General features: G+C 33.7%; 1 protein-coding gene across 5 annotated transcripts in view; it reads right to left on the bottom strand.

The window, feature by feature from the left end:
• Nucleotides 1-2,120: 2,120 nt before the first annotated feature.
• Nucleotides 2,121-23,465, bottom strand: part of Trpc4 (transient receptor potential cation channel subfamily C member 4) — a 222,632-nt gene continuing 201,287 nt past the window's right edge. For 3 of the 5 annotated variants that reach the window (XM_074043503.1, XM_074043502.1, XM_074043505.1), the window contains 3 exons: nt 16,024-16,065; nt 15,816-15,905; nt 2,121-14,340 (listed from right to left, as the gene is read on the bottom strand). In XM_074043503.1, the coding sequence (XP_073899604.1) occupies nt 13,618-14,340; nt 15,816-15,905; nt 16,024-16,065 (855 nt within the window). In that variant the 3' untranslated portion in view covers nt 2,121-13,617. The remainder of the gene's footprint in view (nt 14,341-15,815; nt 15,906-16,023; nt 16,066-23,465) is intronic. The other 2 variants (XM_074043506.1, XM_074043507.1) reach the window with 1 other exon arrangement.

Raw genomic sequence — 23,465 nt, 5'->3', positions numbered from 1 at the left:
GAAGATTCTTGTTTACAAGTTTGAGTTTACGGGTGGCTTTAGCTATTTTCATGCATTACACAGGATTATGATCAAATTCCCTCTCAATTTAGTGCCCTTTCCATGAGTAATATTCTGGTTTATAGAATAACCATATACCATAAAACAAGACACAGGTATCTTGATCATAGAAATCAAGCTACTGAACTAAACTAACTTGAGTAGGTGGAGAAGTAGACCATGCTATCAATGTTGACAAGGCTAGATTTCAGGATATATTTATATCCATGATTATCATATTTGATATTTTTTTCCAAAACACCTTTTTTCCTGCTCTTTAAATTGTTGTTGATGGGGTCAGGAGTGAGCAAAGGAGTGAGACACTGCCAGCCATATCAACCCTAATCCTTCTTTCCCTTAGAGTTATGGGTATAAAGCTGTGTTTGTTACCTTATTCTTTCTTCCTTTTTTCTCTTATCAATAGTGAAATCGTCATCTTCAAATACCATGGATCTAGTTTTCTCACATGATCCACTCTGTCTTTGCTTTTTCATTTCACTTTTTCAACTAACATAACCAATTGGTCTGATAATGGCCTTTTCTAAGGAAGCAATTTGAATACTAATTCTCTAAAGTGACAAGATTTATTCTTCTTCTTGTCCTATATAGCAAGATTAATGGAATAAATTGATTCTACAGGTTTGTTTTTTTTCTTCTTTGACGGCACTGGAGCTTAAACTCAGAGCCTCACACTTGCTAGGCAGGTGCTCTTTCTGGTTGAGCCACTTCACCATAAAATAATTCTAAAAGCTGGTAAAATTTATAAATTACCCAAAGGAATACTAAGTAGAGTAAAATTTATTCTTTTACTAAGTAGAGTAAAATTTAAAATATGAAGAACTATAACAAGTAGTAAAAATTAAATATGAAGAATTATAATAAGTACTTTAATCCATTTGTGTATCTGTCATTCTCATTAACTACTAAAATTATGATTACATATTTATGTGAGGTATGCCATAATGGTTACTTAATGTATAACAACCTCAAGAAGTTTCAGCATATACATACGTAAATCCTAGTACAATTTGAAAGTTCTTTCTTGAAAAGGAATCATGGGAGGCTTGTGTTCACATGTGGTCTGAGGTTGTAATGCTAGCTTTCAGTGTAAGTGCAAATTATTAACACATAAATATACAGCAATTTAAATTGAGAAAATTTATTTAAGTACTATGTATTGTAATTAACATAAGACTATTAAGTAGAAAGCATGTGGAATTGTATTCATAAATAGATAATTGTATCTTTAGCATTTATATATGCCACCATCAAAACAATTGGAGTAGTTGAATGGCTTTCTTAATAAAAGCTATTTGATCTTCAGAACTTGCATTGTTAGCTACTAAAAGAGTCTGAAGAAATAGGTGACAGAAATTTCATTTTACCCAGGTTTTTTTTTCTTCTTTTGGCAGTTCTGGGTATTGAACTCAGGGCCTTGCACTTGCCAGGCAAGTGAGCCATGACCCAGTACATTTCACTTTTACTTTGTATTTTAGATAGGGTCTGTCACTCTTGCCTAGGCTAGCTTGGACTGCAATCTCCTTCCTTTTCCTCCCAGACAGCTGGGAATAAGGTAGGTACCACTACACCTAGACTTGATCCAGTTTTTAATTATTGTAGTTATATTATTGATGCATCCCTTTATATGCATTTGTACATCAATAGTTTATGACTTTTGGGAATGTGAAAGATAATTGCAATTCTATTCCTAATAATATCAAAATGGAAAAAATAAGTAAGATATAAATAAATGGGAAAACATCCTGTGTTCATGGATGAGAAGATACAGTACTCTTAAAATTACAATATTCCCTAAACTGACCTATATGTTCAGTGAAATCTTAATTCTAATCCTAGAAAATTTCATTGTTGAGATTTAAAAACTAATTCTAAAATTCATATGGAATGCAAGGAGTCCAGAATACACCTTTGCATAAGGGGTGTACATCTGAATTCCCATCACTGAGCATAGGGTGAGGCTGGAGGTTAGGGAATTCAAGACCAGCTTCGGTTATGTAGTGTGATACTGTATTAATTAACTATTTACTAATTAATTTAAAAAAACAAAACTCAAAAAGTACAGAATAGCCAAAACAATCCTGAAAAAAGAATAATGTAGGAGGATTCATACATCCTGATATTGAAACTACTACAAAGGAAGAGTTATCAAGACAATATGGAGAGATCATAAGGACATAAACAGAGATCAATGAAACAGAATTAATATTCCAGAAATAAGGGCACACATAATTCACCTATAGTCAACTGATTTTTCTCTTTTATTATTATTAGTAATAATATTTATTTTAATTGGCAAAAGATAATGGATTTATTATATATTACATGACGTTTTAAAATATGCATACATAGTGGAATGGCTAAATCAAGCTAATTGTCGTATGTATTATCTCACATACTTATTTTTTTATGGTGAGAAACTTAAAATCTAGACTTATAACAATTTTCAACTACATGACATTTGGTTATTAACTACAGTCACCATATTGTATGAGATCTTTTGAACTCATTCCTCTGTCTAACTGAAATTTTGTATCCTTTGACAGAGTCAACTGATACTTGACCAGGGGTACCAAGACCATTCAATGAGAAAATAACAGTCTTTAAACAAATGGTGCTAAGACAGCTGCATAGCCACATGCAAGAGAAGGAAGTTGGATCTTCCATCAGAACATATTCAAAAATTAACACAAAACAGATAAAAGACTTAAATATAAGAGAACTAAAACTATAAAAATACAAAATCTTCAGAAGAAATATTGGGATAAATATATATTTTTGAATTTGGCAAAAGTTTCTTATATCGACACCAAACCAATCATATGTAAAAAAAAGAAAAATGGATAAATTGGACTTTATAAATATTAAAGATCCATGTGTTTCACAGGACACTATCAAGAAAGTGAAAGGATAAACTTTCTTTCTCAGAAATGAAAATATTTGTAAGTCATGCACTTAAAAAGGGACTTTTGTTCTCAATATAGAAAAACTACCAAAATTCAATAATAAAAGATAAGTAACCCAAGATTATTAAGATTAGATAAAGGGCAGAACAGTAATTTCTACAACAAAGTTATACAAAGGCTAGTGAGCACAGGAACAGATACTTGACATCACGGGTTATCAGAGAAGTGCAAACAAAAACTCTGTTAGATTTATCCACTAAAATAGCTAGAATCAATCACTCAAAGAATAAGTATTAGTGAGAATGTGGAAAAATCAGGATCCTCATACTCAGTTGGTGGGAATGTAAATTAATGCAGCCTCTGTGGAAAATAATCTGGTATTTCCTCAAATGATTAAACACACAGTTATTAAATGACTCAGAAATACCATTCATAGGTATTTAACCAAGAGAAATGAAGAAATATGTACACATAAAATACTGTGCACAGTGCAGAGATGACAACAAAAATGTGTAAATAATTCAAATGGCCATTAACAGACACATGGATAAACAAAATGTGATACAGTTATAGAATGGAATGTTCTTTGGCCATGAAAGGGAATGAAGTACTGACATTATCACATGGGTGAACCTTGGGAACATGCTCAATGAAAGAAGCCATTCATAAAATATGGCATGAATGATCCCATTCATATAAAAGTCCACAGTAGAAAGTCTTTAGAGACAGAAAGGAAATTAGCTGCTACTTAGGAATGGATGAGAGCTGGAGAGGCAAGATAGGATGGTGATAGCTAAAGGGCTGAGGGTTCCATTTTGAGACAAAGAGAACATTGTATAATTGATGTTGCGATGATTATATATACCTGTAAATATACTAAAATAACTTTGAATTATATATTTTAAGTGAGAAAATTGTACAAGATGATACATCTCAATAAAGCAATAAAAACAGATAATTACTCTTCAAATGATTAGCATTGGCCAGAAAATTCCTTATCATTAAATATAAAACATACTCACTTTTAAAATATAGAATACAAACCTAGTTAGAACTGTATTCATTTGCTTTGCATTAGAAAAATTTATTTCTTATTTATCATTTGCACATTGGAGGTTAAGTTATTAAAAACCATTGAGTAAATTCCTCCACATCCCTTTTTCAGAATTGGAAGGATTCACTTCTTTTTAGTTTTGTGGTGCAAATGTGATGATTGTTTGTACATCTAATTCCATCTATTCTTCAAGTGAATTTTGTCAAGATAAACTTGTACATGAAATTCTTTAATGACATTCAATTATGCCTAGGACAAAGACCAATGGCTGAATAACTGTTTTTCATCTTTAAGACACAGTGTAGATTTCTCTTATTTTCTGTACCCAGTCCTGGGATAGATGCTCCTCAAAGCTTTTCCCATGGAACAACATTTTTATCATACATAACTTTTATTCTAGAAGACTGACCTCTAGTTCAATGATTTTGTGTTTTATTTTATTCTCAGTATGTATTTACAATTTCCTGTCACAAATTTATGCTTAACCAATATTTGTGTATAAAAAAGTAACTTACCAGGTTGTAAAATAAAAACTATGAAGATGCTAATTGATTGACATAACACCAAATAATTTATTCTAGCCAAGATATTAAAAATGGTGCCCTTTCTGTATTTATTACACTTCTATTTCAAAGAAAATGAAAATGTATGCCTCATTTAACAAAACAGTGTCTTTTTACATGGCTTGATGGATGATGAGGAAAAGAAGTACAGTCCACAAATTCTATTAAGTCCAGCTGTATGAAGAGCAATATTATACTTCTAATCTCCCACCATTGACATGTAAGTGACACTTTCCAGACTTGACTTGGAGACTATGATTTTCTATAGAAAGCATACTTCATCTTTTTGTCCCCACTGTGTACCATGCAGTGTATAATCACTTGGGAGAAAATGGGGAAGAAAAGTTAAAGGCCCAGATATCCTACAAATTGAGTTAGAATTTGCAAAGCATTATATAAAGCATAAGTCCACACTTATGCTTTGTAAAATGTGGCAAATTTAGTTTTAGAAGAGAAGAATTTTAATTGCTTTTGTTGATTAATTACTTGCCATATTCTCACCTGAGAAAAAAATATTGTGATATGAGGTCTCATAATGGCTTGACCAGAATTCTATTCCAGAACTTTAAAGAAATTAGAGACAATTTTCCTCTCTAGCGATGATTCTAATTAACATGGTAATTTTTTGACATACTCCTTCTTCCTAAACGACTATACTTTTGTTGTTCACTAAGATATTTTGTTTAATGGCTTGCGTATATTTACATATGATTATAATTTCATTATTCTAGTTTGATTAAGTTTATGTTAGTGAATCATGCTGTTCTTGCTTATTAAAACCCTTTTTTTCTTCTGTTGTGGTGGTATGCTGTCAAAGTCAAAAAGAGCAACCATTTTAAGCAAATGATTGGCAGTTTCAAAGATTACTACATATCAACTTCAAATTTAATGCATCATTATTTTTATATTTTAATAATCCAAAACTTTTTCAAATACCAACTGAGGGTCATGAAGAGTATTGTCTATTTTAGTCAATTTGTCCTTACAGTGATAAAATAACTGAGAGAAAGAAAGTTTATTTTGGCCCATGGTTTGAGAAGTTTCAGCTCATGGGCAAGACCCTGTTGCTTTGGGGCCTGTGGTGAGGTGTGGAGTGCCTGGGTGGAGGAATCTACTCACCTCATGGTAGCCAGGAAACAAACAGAGAAAGGAAATAGTTGAGGTTCCAATATCTCCATCAAGAGCATGCCCCCGGTAACCTACCTTCCTCTCTCTAGACTCATCTCCTAAAAGTTCCATCACCTCCCAACTGTGCCACAGGTTGGTGCCAGATCTTCAACACATGGGCCTTTGAGGGATTTTTTTTAACATTCAAACCATAACAATTGTATTTGAAATACATTTATTTTTGTGTTTCTGGCTTCTAGTCTCATCACAGTAGTTTTTCCTCATCGTTATTGCTTCTTCATCTGGATCAGGAAGAATGAGAATAGAATTGAAAAATCACCTGAGATTTTTTCTTTTTCAAGCTTCAGTGAAGTCTGGCTATAATTCTGTAAGTGGGTCAGTTTTTATCTGATAAAAATGACTTGTCTTTCTTCTTGTCACCACAATTTCACTACTCCCACATTTGTCTGTCAAAACAAGTCTCCTTATTTCCTTCTGTGTGTATGTGTGTGATCCTACTCCTCAGGACAACTTTTCTTCTGCAAATCTGTTTATAGGCTACTTGGCTTAGAAGAAAAGAAAGGTGAAAATAATATGATTAAAGATAAAATTTTAAAGCATAAAACTTAGAAAGAAAAATCATAGGAGAAAATGTTTTTGATCTAGTCCTAGTGAAAGAGTTCTCAGAATTTACATGAAAACTAAGATTGAAAAATTTGACTTAATCAAAATTTAAAATTGCTGCTTTGTGAAAGACACTATTTAGATGATAAAAACAGAAGTCACAGACCAGTACAAAATATTGGAGAGCGACATAGGAACAAATAGTATCTAGAATGTAAGAATTCTGTAACATTAACAAATTCAATAGAAAGTAAATATATAGGAAAGAATAACTCACAAAATTCAGTGTTAAAAGCAAACACACAAACACAGGAAAATCTAATTTAAAAATATACAAAAAACATGAACAGGCATTTCACCAAGATGCCACATAGATAGCACATAGGCATCAGAAGTGGGGTTTAAAGTCATTCTCTGTTAGGTAGTTACAAATTTAAATGACACGAACTGCCATCATATACCTAACAAGGTGGGTAAGATAAAAATGTTAGTGACACCAGATGCTAGCAAAACACAGAGAAATGGAATGATTTACGTGTTGCTGAAGTGTATGTAAATTGGTATAGCCCACTGGAACATATATTGGCTGTTTCTCATAAAAAGTATTCCAACAAACAAACAAAACCCATAATCAATCAACTACCACACTACCCACATACTCTAGACCTGGACATTTCTCCCAGAGAAATAAAGTTGCATTCATATAGTAGCCTGTACAAGGATGTTCACAACAGCTTCAATTGTAATAACTAAAAAATAGACAAAGAGTTAAACAAATTAAATTATATCCATACCCATAGAATAAGCCTCAGTAACATAAAGGAACAAATTATTGATAGGTGTAATAACTCAGATGAATCACCAGAGAATTTTGTGGAGTAAAAAACACAATCTGGAAAGGTTACTGACTGTATGATCCAGTTATAGAACACTGACAAATGTTTGTTTTGAAATGACCATTACAAAATGGAGCACAAATTAGTGGTTATTGGGGTTAAGTGTGGGTGGGCATAGGGACTAGGGGGCCAATGTGGTTTTTTAAAGGACAATACTAGGGAATCTTGTAGTGATGTACAATTTCTGTGTCTTGAGTATGGTTGAGGATACATACAGTATACATTTGGTAAAATCATACAGAATTAAACACACAGGAAAACCCCACACACAAGTACAAATAAAACTGTGGAAATCTTAGTAAGTGGACAATAGCCATATTAATATCTTGTGATCTTGTACTACAAAATGTTTCCATTGAGGGGAATAGATAAATGGAATAAGAAATATCTTTATTTTATTTTAGCTGAATGTAGATCTACAGGAATCTCAAATTTTTAAAAAGATCAATTTTAAAAAGAAATTGATTAATACTTCTATCATTAGAAATGTGACTTAGCATGGTTCCACATTTTAGAAGTAGATGGGATATTTTCATCCAGAAATTTCAAATGCCCAGCAATCGAGGTCTAAGAGAAGTGCTATACTTACAATCACCCCACAGCAGCTGTGAAAAGCTATCAGCTTTCTGCCTGACCTCTGACCACAGGGCAATTTGCATTCTGGATGTTAAATCAGCACAGTGAGTTATTTCCTGGGAGTAGATTAATCCTTTCCAAACACATTGGTGCCCTGAAAGCACACCAGTACTGATCACCTCTTATTCCCATAGTGGGAAACATGCCTTATTATTGGTAGTTAAAGCAATCTTTAAGAAAATGATTAGTTAAAATAACTAGACCTGAAAAAAATCACAAAATAAGTCAATTGCAATTAGTTAAAACACTGAATCAAAGAAAGTTTTTTATGTAATAAAATTTTGGTACAATTCTATTCAAGGCTGAGTAATCGTCGTTTGCAACTGTTGGTGAAAAAAAGCAATAATATTAAGACTTAAATAGCTAAATGAAGTTCAAATGGCTGAAGTTTAGTGTGTATGAGAGAATGATGCTGAGAAATGGTGCTAGTACAGTAAACTGCAACCACTTTATTCAAGTCATGCTGTGGGATTGGTACTTAGTCACAGAGAAAAGGAACACCCTGTAAGATGGAAGAAAGAAAGGAGCACATTTGCTTTTCAGAAGCACCTTGTTGTCTATCACCTACTCTTCATCACCGAAAAACATCCCGTTCTCTAATAAGAAGCTCTGTTAAAAATAGTATGAGATTATATTTTGTAAGTACAGTAGCTTGTGAAGCAATTTTTTGAATGAATTCAAATGGCTTTGTTATATTAAAATTATTTTAGAAAAGGTTTTCATAACACACAGATGACAAATGCTTACCTAGTTATAAGTATAGAGTGATCCAATCCTTAATAAAATTAATAATAAAATATAATATATATGCATATGTATTTATATACTAGTATTTTTGTAAAAGCAAAGTGAAAAACTAGCAAATTGTTAGCAGTGATTCTATGAGGAGGTGAGGAACCAGGAAGGTGAGAAAAATTTCATTTCATTTGAGCCACATCGACCTTTTTTGAGTAGTCAAAATACAAAAATTTTATCCGTGTAATTCAAATGAATGAAACAAATGAGTTGAGTGAAACCAATACAAATGTTCCAGAACTGCCCTGTTCAACAAAATTGGATTCCAACTAACAAATGCAAACCCATATATATATTTCAGATTTCTGGCAGTCACATTGAAAATTAATATATTTTAATTCACTATACCCAAAATAATACTATTTCAACATGTAAGTAAACCTAAAATATTCATAACATAGTTGACACCATTTTCGTAGTCTCTAGAACTTGGCATATTCTTACACTTACATGTCTTACTTCACATCAGCCCCATTCCAAGTGCTAAGGGGCCATATGTGGAGAGTAGGAGCCTACTGGACATCATGGCTGCAGCGGGCACGGCTGGCTTTCCCCAGGTGCGTTTTGAGTGCAGAACCCTCAGTGTGTGTCAGCCCAGGGATGTCAGGTCTGTATCCTGCTCTGGTCTCATGGTATCAATTTTGGTTCAACTTTTCATCATCCAGTGTTACCATTTTTCAGTTGAGACATGTCAATATTATTTAATACAATTTGTTGTCACCAGTGCAAATGTAGAATTATTATAAAACCTACATTCAAAGTGAAATGAACAGTTTAGTTTTAGAAAACAGTAAGACATCAGCTTTTTAAATTATCCATTAGGACAACTTTATAACAAAGCAAAAAGTAAGATGATATAAAGTTTAATTTTAATTGTGGAAAGCTTATACAACTCTTAGTATCTTCTGCTTAAAGAGACAGTAGTAAATAACAAAATTGCTCCCAAAGAATAATTAGTCAAACTATTTATAACCTGATGTCTTATCTGAATACTACATGGAGAGGGTTTTTTTGTTGTTTAAGCTCCAACTCAATTACAGAGCAGTGGATATTTGGCACGAATCTCCTGAACATCAATTTCCCCAGTTAATGGAGAACTTATTTAACACCATATGAAAATTTAAAGAAAGTAATGTATGTGACAATACTTCAAAAGCAAAATGCAATATATTGTAAAATAATTATGGTGATATTTTTGTAGTTAAATCTAATAAGATTGCCAGAGGTGTTATAGAGCTAAATTCTATCTTTACTGGTAGGACTGAATTTTGGAGAACCTAGGACAAGAAGAAACATGAAGAAATAGTTTTCAGAATGGTGCAATATATTCAGAGATTTGGCCTTTTAGAAATTTGAGTCATTGTAAACATATTTACAGAGATAGGTAAGTGGTTTTTGCTAGGCTGATTTTTAATTATGGCGAGCACGGAAGGCAGCTGATGACATTAGAGAAAATTCTCCTACAAAAAACAAAGCACAGTGGCTTAGAATGGACAGATTTTAGTTCTTGGTATCTGCTCTTCAGTGAAGAGTCACAGGACTGGACAATCACTTAATCAACTGAGACCAAAAATCATGAAGGATTATTGCATACTAGAAGAGTACATTTTTATGCCATTTCTGCCTATATTCCCTCTATGATTTCTGTAAAATGGACTTTGTGTCTGTGAGAATAGCACAAAAGCTTTACTATCCTTGACTTTTCATCACTTCCTTTTATTACTACCAAAAAAGTTACCCACAAAATTGTATGGTTTGTATTTGGTTTGAACAATGAAGTATATCAAGTCACTATCCATGTCAAGGCAAGGAAGTGAAGATATTATTGTACTATTTTTAAATTAAATATCCAATATTTAATTTAAATTAATTAAATACCTAAATTAAATTAACCAAATTAAATATCTAGTATGAGAAAATTTGATATCTACACATGCAACTTATTAAACAGATATATTTTAAGGGTAATAATTCCTTTAGAAAATAATTGATTGCCATTTTTAAATAGCCAGTTTCCCTGCTGAAGTTCATGTAGTTAATTTACTCAGAAATTTTTAGGTAGCACTTATCGCAAATGGTGAGGTACAATTTTATAGCATACTTTCTTATAAATGGGACTTCCAAACACCATTGATAAGTTAAATGTTGAGAAATTAACCTCAAATCTCTTAAAGATCAACCAAATTTTCAAGATCCTCCTTCACCCGATGTAAGCCAGAAATGAAAAATAATGAATGTTTTTACAGAGTAAGATGACATAAAATGTGAAGAGAATATAATACATATAGCAAGAGAATATAATTATATTCAGAATATAAAGAGAAATATAATGAAACCCCAAATTACTCATTTGAAGACCCTAAAGAAATACTTCCCTTTGCCTGCAAGGGGCTTATTCTATCCTTCCTACTCACCTACATTAGTGCTACAAAACATTATTGCATATTTTGAAAAAATATTTATTTCTAGGACATCTGGTACTAACAACATCCAATACTTTGTTCAAAAGCATCTGTTTGTGACATCTGAGGATTGTGAGAATGAACAATTCTGGGACACCAAAAAGCAAGGTGTTACCTGCTCCTCATAAATGCCTCTATTATTAACATTTCACCTGTAAAATGTCAGTAACCTAGCTCTGTTAGAAACAAGTGACTGGAGAAAAGTTTGTTGAAGTTTTTATTATTGTTTGTATCTGAAGGACAAAGAGAATTTGAAATTAAATTCTGATAAATTATGTAAAATAGTGATGCAGAGGATCCTTACTTTAAATACACACACATACACACTTACACATATAAAAAAGGCAAAAAAAACCCCTCAAATATAAAGAATAAGCCTATTGTTCTTCTACCATTGAATGTTTAACTGAAAACTTGGGGTATTTCATTAGCAATAGAGTTTTCTCTGAGTCCTAATATACTGGAGAAAAAGGTGTGCTTGAAACAATATGAACATTCATCTAGCTTGTGTTTCTCCAAATCTATTCAACCCACTCCTAAATTCCTAGGATAAAGGCAGATTTAAGAGGGAGCATGAGCTTATTGTCTCTGGCTTTTCTGAAAACTAATAGTCAATATTTCAAGTCAATAGTTGAGATCCCACACTAAATTTTTTTTAAATCTTTTAACTTCTTTGATGCAATTGTGTTTAAAGAATCAAATACAGCACAACTTTAATTTTGTGCATGCCTTTTGTGCATATCACATTTTGTGCACACCACGTTTATGGAGCTTACCAAACTCATTCTCTCTCAAAGTACAGGACATGAGAATTGGCAAATGTAATGCTCTATGTAGAGTACACATTTTTTTTATCCTGGTCTGCTTATGTCTGAGAGCCAGTATGGTCCAGTGGTGAAGGGGTTGGCTCTGAGATCACATCACGGTTCCATCACTAGCTTGGATGCATTTGGTTTCTGTTTCAGTTTCCTCTTATGAGAAATAGGGATAAAAACAGGAGCTACTTGAGAGCATTTTATGCATGTTAATCTGTATAACACACAAAGAACGGTGGCTAGCATTTGTTATTGCTCTTATTCTTTATTTTCGATCTACAGTAATCAGAAACTGGGTTTCATGATATTATGCAGTTTTTGGTTGATGCTAAAGTTATAATTTCTGTAGTCCACAGAGGTGATTTTTGAAGTAAAATAGACTCAATGTTTTTCTATTGATTTGAAATAAATGCTAATTGCACATAATGAAGAATTTTTCCATGGGGGCTTAAATAGATGCAAGTAATATCTAGTTACCAATACCATTTTTATATGTGTGAATATGTGTGAACTCTTTTCTTTTAATAGTTCAGCGAATAAATATAAGTAAATTACCTTGCAAGCAATAGAAAAAACAAGGAATTAAAAATGTCTCAGTTGGGAAAACTATATACTCTATTTATGTCCTTTTCTGGTGATTTTTAATATTAAGGAAGAATATACCAGTCACTGAGGAAAATACCAGGAAACTAGTAGGTTTTTGTAATTTTCTTTTTGCATTAATGACAATATTGTGTTATTGAAAATGTTAGAATTCCACTTTGCTTAGATTTAGGTTGTTATAATAAATTCATTTTCACCTGGGTATTATGATTATGCACTCATGTTGCTTTGCTGAAGTGCTCAAACTATTATGATTTATTATTATTTTTCTATAACTGAGAACTTTTGCCACATTTTTGAAATTTAGTTATTTACAAAGGCTCACATTTATGCTAATATTCAGTTGAAATTGAAATAGGTAATTATTCTTTTTTAAACCAGAGATGCAAATTTTTTTAATGACAAAATGTCATTAAAATCATCAACCGTCAAAATTTATTAAGACAAACTTTTCTTTAACTTGCTGAAAGGACATACCAAGACAACCTAAAAATCTACAAAATATACCTCTTATTTTCACTAAGAGAACATTGGATCATGACCCCATGAGTAAAAGGCTTACTCTCTTCCATTGTGTACGATGTGTACATTATTTACATGTTCTTAAGAAATAATTTGGTAACAGTTGTGTTTTAAAGCCATCTGTAGGACTTGCTGGAACTATGCAGTGAGTGAATAATCATCTCTAGAGATTCCCCCCAAATTATGAAAAGCTTAATATTTCAGCTACATTGATTTTTCATATAAAAATATCTATTATAGGAGTCAACTACCATGTGAAATAAATTGCATTTGTTTTAATTGAAAAAGATAGCTAAAAATTTTCTGTGGGTTATTGCAACAGTACAAGAATACAAGGTGCATTTATTGATTAACAAAAACAATTGAAAAACAAATTGTGAAAGCAAAAGCTGGCGACAAAACACAAAGGTTCTTGACTGCCTTTGCCTTTTAAAACATGTTGCAGGCTAATATGCCAGAGTTGGTAAATGCTAGAAAGTGTAAGTTGGCATTTGCTAATTTAATGTTAAACATTTTCCCCAGCTGGAGCACTATGGCAAGTATGTATATGTATGGTAACCACTGCCTCCTTCAAGCATCACAACCTTGTGGTCACATAATCTTCGTGGGTGACTGTGCCCATGAGGTCCAAATCATAGTCTATGCTAGAGTCCTCTTCCTTGGCATGTTTCTCCTTTGGTATTATAGGAACAGTGTCTTCCACCACCACCGTCTCTGACTCGAACGAACACGCTCTCTTGCCTACCTGCAAACCCAATGAGTCCGTATTCCTTTCTCTATGGTCTACTAACACACACTGTTCACTGAGACCAGGAATGCTCAGGTCACCCCGTGTAGCTAGTCCGCGGGATTCCAGTTGAATACTTCTCTCAAGTGGTCCTGCCGCCTGTTGACGAGCAACTTCTTCTGAAACAGAGAAGATTTGGTTTGCATTTTGCTCAGTAGCGTTTTGTTTTGAACGTCTATGAAATAACCCGAAGTTTTTGATATCAGCCACAAAATTCACTTTTCTCTGCTTCTCCCTCGGTTGCCCCTGCAGCACCAGGGCAGAACCATTGCTTATGTTATGTCTTTCGGAGGCAATTGCTGCTGACCTCGGATGAATCAGAGTGGTTAAATCAAAAAGGCTGAGATTCTTTTTCTTGTCCTTGCAATTACCTTCATTATCACTCTTTTCGTCAGAGTCTGCTGAATTCGGAGACTCCTTGGTGGCATTTGCAGACTGTATTGTAGAAAGTTTGCTTCCTCTTAGTAATCCCAGAACTTCAAAACGGAAACTAGAAATGTCTTGCTTTAGTTCCTAAAGGAAATTTAAAATGTCAAATTAGGTTGGGACTTAAATAAACATTAGGAAACATTATTTTCTAATTATATGATAGGTCTGAAATGTTTTCACTCCTTTTTAAGGACATGGATTATGGCTAGTGTGGTTCTATTTTGAATTTTCAGTTCTGTCCCTGGCACCTGGTGTTATTTTCATGTCTACTGATTTCCTTATTGGAGGAACAGGGAAAAGAAAGTAAGAGGAATTATCCTTTCTACCTCTGTGTAGTCGAGTATTTTGGTTTTCTTTGGCACTGCAGTTTCAAATACTTCCTCTCCAAAGTATTCATCTGTAGTCAAGTCACTTCACATTCTCTCAAAGATGAATTTTTTAATATTGCAGATCTTTTGTATCCAAAACAAAATAAAGTGGACCTTACCTTTCTAAGAACTGGCAGTTACTTTCATTTATTTACTACCTTGGTGAGGACCTTACCCTAACCTCTGTGCCAGCCTCTTAAATCCTACGAATTGCTTCACATCAGACATTTCCAAGGTTTGTCCATTTCTCTTATCTCTTTGGGCAACTGAGCTCTCTCTTAACCTGGTGGTGGACTTCTTGGTGGTGTTCTTGCTCCAACCTACTTCCCAAGGCAACGTAAATCATTTTAACTTCATAATTTGGATTTTTGTAGTTGCAAAGAACATTTTAGAGCTTTGTTCATTTACAATCTGTACTTTAAGCTTTGCAATTTATCTATTTTCTTACATAATTGGCTGCTTGTAGTTATTCTCTTTGCCAAACTAACTGCTTTCTCTTGTAAAAGTCTCCTATAATTCTTTTTTGTTTTATTTTTCTTTGTCATTACGATCTTATTGCCCTTAAAGCAGTCCTCCAAAATTTTTAAAGACTGTTTATTTATGCAAAATAAACAAGTTAATATCAATGTAAATATATAATAATATTAACATATAGAGAGCACGTGTACTGTACTTATTTCCTCTGATAGAATTTTTCAAAAGAAACTCAAGTAGAAAGACTAAGGTTATGAGTTACAATTAAACTCACAACTTGAATTCCCTGCTACAGTACTGGTACAAAACACCCACAGGTTTTTTTCGTCATTGTTAGTATGTTAGTTTTTAAATGTTTCAGATTTAGAAGTCAGGTTGGAATATCAAACACTAAGCCTCACTCAGCAAAACACTGCTGGGACCAGTGAGTAGGAATGCCACAAGACACCAGGATTTTCTCTGCCTCCAAGTAAGTCCCTTTGACATTTTGGGCTAAGTATGTTCCAAAACAATTTATTTTGAGAAGAAATTTCACCACTTGCTGCTGCTTACAAAAAAAAAAACCAAACATTCAATAGAACTTTAATTTGAAAAGCAGAAGACACACAAGCCTGCTAGAACACATAGGTGAATTTCCAGCTCTGATTTTCAATATGCTGTGACTACTTCCACATTCTGCAGACTGTGCCTCATTGTGATAAAGATCGAAAGGGTTACCTTAAAGTTCTCTTCAGTCAGCCCTTCTTCAGTTTTAGCATCTCTAATCATGGCTGCAACATATCTCTTCACCAGGTTCCTCATAACTTCCTATGGCATTTTAGAACAACAGTATTAAGATTCAATGCATAAACAGGATTTCTCTCCTGCATCACTTCTGTATTTTATTTTAATGCAAATTTCAAAATAAAATACGAGGATAGCTTACTTGATATTGATGATGTCTTCTCAAATTGTCAGCAGCTCGCCTCTGAAAAGGAAAGGGACATTTATGTTATATATGGATATATAACCATTCTGGAAAAGAATTAACTTTTTTAAAAAATTAAGAATGTTTTTAGTCTCGTTTACTTACTTATGTGGTAGTTTTACTAGACAAAGGGCAATGGTTACAGAGGGCTTCAAATGAGTCCAAAAATGGGTGAACAGAAACAATTAAGCTTATACATGCAACCCGTGGGACATTTAAAACACAGAATAAGTTAGTGCTGGTAGAAATGTGGTTCTAACAGAAGATAAAGAGTGAAGAAGAATTAGTTGGTCATAGCTGGTGCACATCCAAATCACTAGAAATGTTGCTGAGCTAGATATCTATCATAATAAAATAAAATAACATAATAAAATAAAGTGTCTGTCATAATTTCATTTTGTGTGTTTTAATAAAGCTAAGGAAGGCTACTAGCCAAATAATCAAAAGTACAAATACTCCTATAATAAAGGAATTAACTTAGCAAATTATAAGAAGGCAAAGGGATAATATATCTTGGTTTTAAATAAATCTTTTGATGTTGTTCCTTACTAAATACTTAATCACAGGCTGATACAGTTAAGTTTTGAAAAGAGTTGAATGCATCACTGTGAAATTACATTTAAAAAGTTAAATAAGACAAAAGAAACCCTTTTTCTATTCAGAAACTTAAGAGAAAATGCTATTTCCACTGGCTATCAGAAGAGATTTGGATTTATGATTAGCAGTGACCTATAGGCACAGATGAGAAATGCTTTGTTTCTTAAAGGCCACTAATTATTTTAAGCATCATTCACTTCTGCATGACAAATTTTGCATTTTCAACATGAATAGAGCATTAATTTAAAAATGAGGAAATGTGAAGCTTAATACAAAATTAGAATATCTAATTTGGGTTGTAATACATATATGCATGGAAACAACACAAGGAATCTCTAAACCAGAGTGTAGCATGGGCCACCAGGTGGGGGTGTCTGACTTTTGTTGAGACACAACTCAGCTGAAATCTAAGACAAAAAGCATTTCTAGAAGGAAACATAGGCTTTCTAGATCTCCATGGAGTTACTTAAAGTAAAAAAAAAAGTACTGAAGTGAATTGTGCACCAATTTCTTTAACATTCTCTAAAAGCATTATTGAGAAGACATGTCTTCCATGATTTAAGTAGATAGAAACTCTTAATTCAATATCAAAGTAATTTATTTAGTCAGTTTAGTTTTTTGGGGGAGTCCTATAGCATTTTGCTATTTGATTTTTAAATCCTTTAAAAATTTACTAAGAAAATTTCAACAAAGAACACGTTTTTTAAAATTATTGTTCTGGGTGGGGGTACATTGGGATATTTGCAAAAGTTCTTACAATGTATAAAATATATCATACTTGAATTCACCTCCTCTGTTGCTCTCTTTCATCCTCCCTTTCCCCAATTCCCAGAACAGTCTCAACAGGTATCATTTTTGCATTTATATACATGTGTGTATATGTTATTTGTACCACCTTCCCCCACCTTTCGGCCTTCTCTTTCTCCAATTTTGTAGAAGAAAAAACATAAAAGATGGTAAGAAAGACATGGCGTTTTGCCAGTTTGAAATAAAGATAGCTGTATGGGAAATTCTTGTGTTGCTTCCATGCACATGTGTATTACAACCTAAATTGGTTCATCTCTACCAGACCCCTTCACTACTCCCTAGTGCCCTTCCCATGGTGACCTCAGCCAGTTGAGGATTACTATATTCTTTCCTATACAGTGACTACATCAACCACATTCAAGGTTTTGGTTTCCTTCCCCTGCCATATCCCTCTCATGTTCAGTCTCCCTTTAGTGTGTGACCCATGTCCAATAATATTACTGCATTTGTTTGAGGTCTATAATCCACATATGAGGGAGAACATGTGATATTTGGCCTTCTGAGCCTGACTAACTTCACAATATGATGTTCTCCAGTTCTATCCATTTACCTGTGAAAGACAAATTTTCATTGTTTTTGGCTGAATAAAATTCCATCAGGTATAAATTAGCACATTTTCTTAAGCCATTTGTCAGTAGTGGGACATCTTGGTTGTTTCCACAACTTGCTATTGTGAAAGTGCTGCAATAAACATGGGTGTGCAGGTGCCTTTGTAGTAACTTGAGTCACATTCTTTTGGGTATATTTCTAGTAGTGGTATTGCTGGATCATATGGCAGATCTGTTTAGTGTTTTAAGAAGCCTCCATTTATTTTCCATAGTGTTTGTACTAGCTTACATTCCCACCAGCAGTGTATGAGGGTTCCTTTTTCCTGCATCCTTCCCAACATTTGTTGGTAGTGGTGGTCTTGATTCTAACAGGAATGAGGTGGTTTTGATTTGCATTTCCTTTATGGCTAGGAATGGTGGGCATTTTTTTCATGCATTTTATAGACATTTGGACGTCTTCCTTTGAAAAAGTTCTGTTTAGTTCAGTTGACCACTTCTTTATTGGGTCATTGATTGTTTGGAAGTTTAGTTTTTTGAGTTCCCTGCATATTCTGATTATTAGCTCCTTGACTGATGTATAGCTAGCAAAGATTTTCTCTCATTCTGTGGTGGTCTTTTCAATTTAGCAACCATTTCTTTTGCTGTGCAGAACATTTTAATTTCATGTAGTCCCATTTGTCAATCCTGTCTCTTAGTTGCTGTGCCACTTAACTTCTACTGAGGAAGTCCTTGCCTATGTCTATTGCTTCCAGAGTATTCTCTGCTCTTTCCTGTACTAACTCCAAGGTTTCATGTCTGATATTGAGGTCCTTAATCCACTTTGAGTTTATCAACTCAAATGCAAGGTGACAAGCATGGATCTAGTTTCAATTCTGCAGGCAGATTATCACCAGTTTTCCCAGCAATATTTATTGAAGAGGCTGTCTTTCTCACCATATGTTTTTGACAACTTTGTTGAAAATTAGGTAAGCATAGCTGAGTGGAATCATGTCCAGGTCCTCTATTGTGTTCCACTGCTCTTCATTTCTGTTTTTGTGCCAGTGCCATGCTACTTTTATTGCTATGCCTCTGTAGTATAGTTTGAAGTTGGGTATTGTGATTCCTCCAGCATTGCTTTTTTTTGCTCAGTATTGCCTTGGCTATTCATGGTCATTTGTGTTTCCAAATGAACTTTAGGGTAAAATTTTCAATCTCTGTGATGGGTGTTATTGGGATTTTGAAAGGAATTTCAATGAACATATAGTTTGCTTTGGTAGTATATCCATTTTTACTATGTTGATTCTGGCAGTCCATGAGCATGGGAGATCTTTCTACCTTCTGTAGTCTTCTTTGAGCTCTTCCTTTAATGGTTTGTAGTTGTCCTTGTAAAGGTCATTTACATCCTTTGTTAAGTTTATTCCTAGGTATTTGATTTTTTTTTGAGGCTATTGTAAGTGGAATTGCTTTCCTATATTCTTTCTCAATCTGCTCATTTTTGGTGGATAGGAAAACTACTGATTTTTGTGAATTGATTTTGTATCTTGCAACTTTTCTGAAGCTGTTTATGGTGTTAGGAGATTTTGGGTGCTGTTTTTTGGGTCTTTACGATATAAGTCACGTTATCTGCAAATAGGGATAGTTTGGCTACTTTACTTATTTGTATTCCTTTTATTTCCTCTTCTTGCCTTATTGCTCTGGCTAGAAATTCCAGGACTATGTTGAATATGAGTGGGGAGTGTGGGCACCCTTGTCTTTTTCCTTAGTTAACAGGAAATGGTTTAAGTCTTTCCCTATTAAGTTTGATGTTGGCTATAGGTTTGACATATCTAGCCTTTATAATGATGAGGTAAATTCCTTCTATTCCTACTTTCCTCAGGAAACTTTATTCATGAAATGGTGTTGAATCTTATCGAAGGTTTTTTCTTTGTCTGTTGAGATGATAAAGTAGTTTTTGTCTTTGCTTCTGTGCTGTATTACATCTAATGATTGGCATATGTTGAACCATCCCTGCATCCCTGGAATGAAGCACACTTAATCATGTATGATCTTTCATATATGTTGTTGGATTTGGTTTGCCATTATTTTTTTGAGGATTTTTCATCAATTTTCATCAAGGAGATTGGCTTGTAGTTATCTTTTTTGGTTGTGTCCTTGTCCAGTTTTTGGATGAGTATAAAATTGGCTTCATAGAATGAGTTATGCATTGCACCTTCCCTTCCTATTTAATGGAAAGGTTTAAGGAGCGTTGGTATTAGTTCTTTAAAGACATGGTAGAATTCAGTGGGAATCTGTCAGGTCCTGGATTTTTCTTTTTGGTAGACTTTATTGCTACTTCAATTAACAAAAAGCAGTTTTAAGTCATGGTTGTACTTAAATTTCTTTAGTGTGAGACTAAAATTAAAGATGACAGAATCAGAATTATGAGTAATAAGTAAAAATTATCATGACAATTATAGTGAATTGTTCTTTGCCAACTGATTTTTCTGCATCCACATATTAATGATATAAGATAGTTTCTAGTCTTCCAACTAAAAAAAAATTCAGCTAACTGAACTCCAACATCCTGGCTAGGAAAATGGGAATAAATGAAGCTAACAAATATCAAAATTAAAAATAAATGCAAAGCACTCACCAAATGATGAATGTAAACTATTCTGTTTATGTAGTCCTCATCTTTTTAATTTCCCCTCTGTAGCTAGGACCTCAGAATAGATCCTTGTTTTAGTCACTGTTGTCATTATATTAACCTGATTCTACTGTTGGGAGATAGTGTGGTATAATATTAAAAACATGGACTTAGGACTTATACATGGGTTAGAAGTTAACTAAACCTCAATAGGGAGTTTATCTCTGAGATTTCTAGAAATCATGAAGATTACATGACCTAAAGATTTAAGGCATCTGTCATTAACTAATGTTAGTTTCCATTCTCTTTGCATTTTTTACTTTCTGATTAATAATGTGATTTACCTGTTTTAAAAATACTCATGAATCACAAAACTGCATAGGTTGACATGTAAGGATTACCTCTAAGGAAGTAAGGGAAGATAACTGCAATGTAATTATCTGTCTTTGTGTGAATTTCATGGTATTTCATACTTGTGGAGAGTATTTATTTCAGCTAACTAGTTAGATGCATTTAGTCTTGACAATAGAAATGTTTAAAAGTAGGAAATCTTTAATTTCAGTACTTCAGTGAGGGGATGGTTCTGGTAAACATTGATAACTGCAACACACACTCATCTTTAGGGAGATCAAAGTTCTATGAACCTTTCTCCATGACATTGAATGTCTGCTAGCAACTCTGAATTTTGTCTTGTTTCTGCATCATGGTTCTAAATTTGTAGGCTTAACTGAAGACATATTTCTTAATTGACTACATGTTCACACAATACAATATTTTTGCAGTAGTCTTCACTTAAATGGTTAAAATAAAACACAATTAAATGGCATATAGTTGTCTATAAGGTGAAATGCCAAGCACATGAATCACTATAGATGAAGGCAAAATACAGCCATAATCATGGTGAGGAATGTGAGTGCTATTTGAGTACAGACAGGAAAAGGTGCAATGAGGAATGAATCAGTAACAGCTTGCAAATCAGCAATGGGTTTCACATTGCACATGATGAAATCATAGGATTTTGAAGGTAAAGTTGCAGAGGTGCTCTGGAAGATTGGGAAAGGGAGAACAAATATGTCAGAGCTAGAAAGTGATAACCATATTATGGGAACTTCTAGTCATGTGGTTGAATAATATATGGGGTGGGGGGTCAGGGGGCAGAGGGGCCCAAACAATGTATACACATATGAATAAATGTATAAACAATAAAAAAGTAAACGTCACTTATAAAGTGCTGAGATCACAACTGAGTGTTTAAAAAAAGAATGTATGGATCAGACCATGTTGGGAAGTTAGTGTGTTGCTTCCTTCTGTGAAATCTTAGATGGCACAGTGAAATTCAGTGGTTCCTACGCACTTGGGGTATTTGACTAGTCAAGTGACAAGAGATGAAAGTTTAAGCTCTGTAATAATCATTTAGCAGTAGCATTAGGTAGGGAAGAAGCTTTCTAGCTTCTGGTAGTGGATGTTAATCTTTGACATTCTTTGGCTTGCAGCTGCTTCATTCCCATCTCTATGACCATCCTCACCTGATTCCCTCCTTGTGTCTCTGCATCTTCATATGACCATGTTCTTATAAGGACCTTATTCCAGTATGACTTCAACTTAACTAATTACACCTACATTGATCTATTTACAAATAAGTTCACATTTTGAGTTACTTGGAGTTAGGATTTCTACCTATTATTATAATTTTTTTTGGTGGGTGATGGACACAATTCAACCCATAACATATATACTCTTTGCAATAAACATAACAATAATTTTTGGCAATTATCTATATCATTGAATACTATATAATAGAACTAACATCTATGACATTTGAGATATTTGTAACCTTTTTGATGGGTAAAGATCAGCTGAGTTTTCAAGGGACTTTAATATCTTGAGGGAAGGCATTATATCATAATTATCACTGGAAAGACCAAGAACAGAAGAAGTGATCAATTTGTGTTCATAAAAATGTGGGTAAGGGGTAATTAGTTTTCTTTCAAGCCATTGCAATGTTCAGAGTTGCATTTTGTAGATGTTTTAAGAAAAATAAGATTGGTTGTCAGTTGTGTGTAAAATAGGAAAAATGGATCACAAGTACTTTATTTCTTTAGCAGTGTGTCTAGGAACAAAATTTTGGAAGAAGCACACCTTATGTTGACACTTTTCGTTGTAAATTATATCAGAAGTTTATAGGCTGTGTGTGAAATGATCCTTTGCAGATGGCTTTCAAGACAGGTGCTGAGAGCATACCTGTGTGTCACGTCAGCATAAACCACAGTTTTCAGGTTCCTCCTGGTTTGTTAGCACAGGACAATGGCATTTGGATTACAGAAAGAATAGTAAAGAAAAATAACAACTTGTGTGAAACCTCCATCTTGTAAGGAAAGAAGTGCCAGGTTGCTTTAGAAGGTTTGCAGCTAGGACAGAGGGCTATTGGGAATCTGCTGTGACATTTTCTGGCTTTTTAACTCTAATTCTGTCCAGGTCCACTATGTGGCATGTCCACTCTGTGCACATAACTGATTCCTTGCATTCAATTTTCCGTGTCATTTTTTTCTCATTTTTCATTCTAGTTTTTGCCTTTCACTGATTTTCAGCCCATGAATAATGGCCTTTAGTCTTTGCTTCACACAGTGAATTCTTTAAAGGATGCAGCCTGCAGTGTTCTCCTTTGAAAAAATAAAAAGGCAAGGGTCTATTTCAGGATAGGATCCCTTTTCTGAAAATTGCCCTATGGCTCCATTACAGATGGAAGTACATACTGCTCTCCATTCTTATGGCAAGGATCTCCATATTGTTAATCAAAAACACCATTTCTAAGCATATAAAAAATAAATGGTGCACAATGCTTG

This window comes from Castor canadensis, chromosome 10 (genome assembly GCF_047511655.1).
Source record: "Castor canadensis chromosome 10, mCasCan1.hap1v2, whole genome shotgun sequence".
NCBI lineage: Eukaryota > Metazoa > Chordata > Mammalia > Rodentia > Castoridae > Castor > Castor canadensis.
This window is presented reverse-complemented; position numbering and strand designations above follow the sequence as displayed.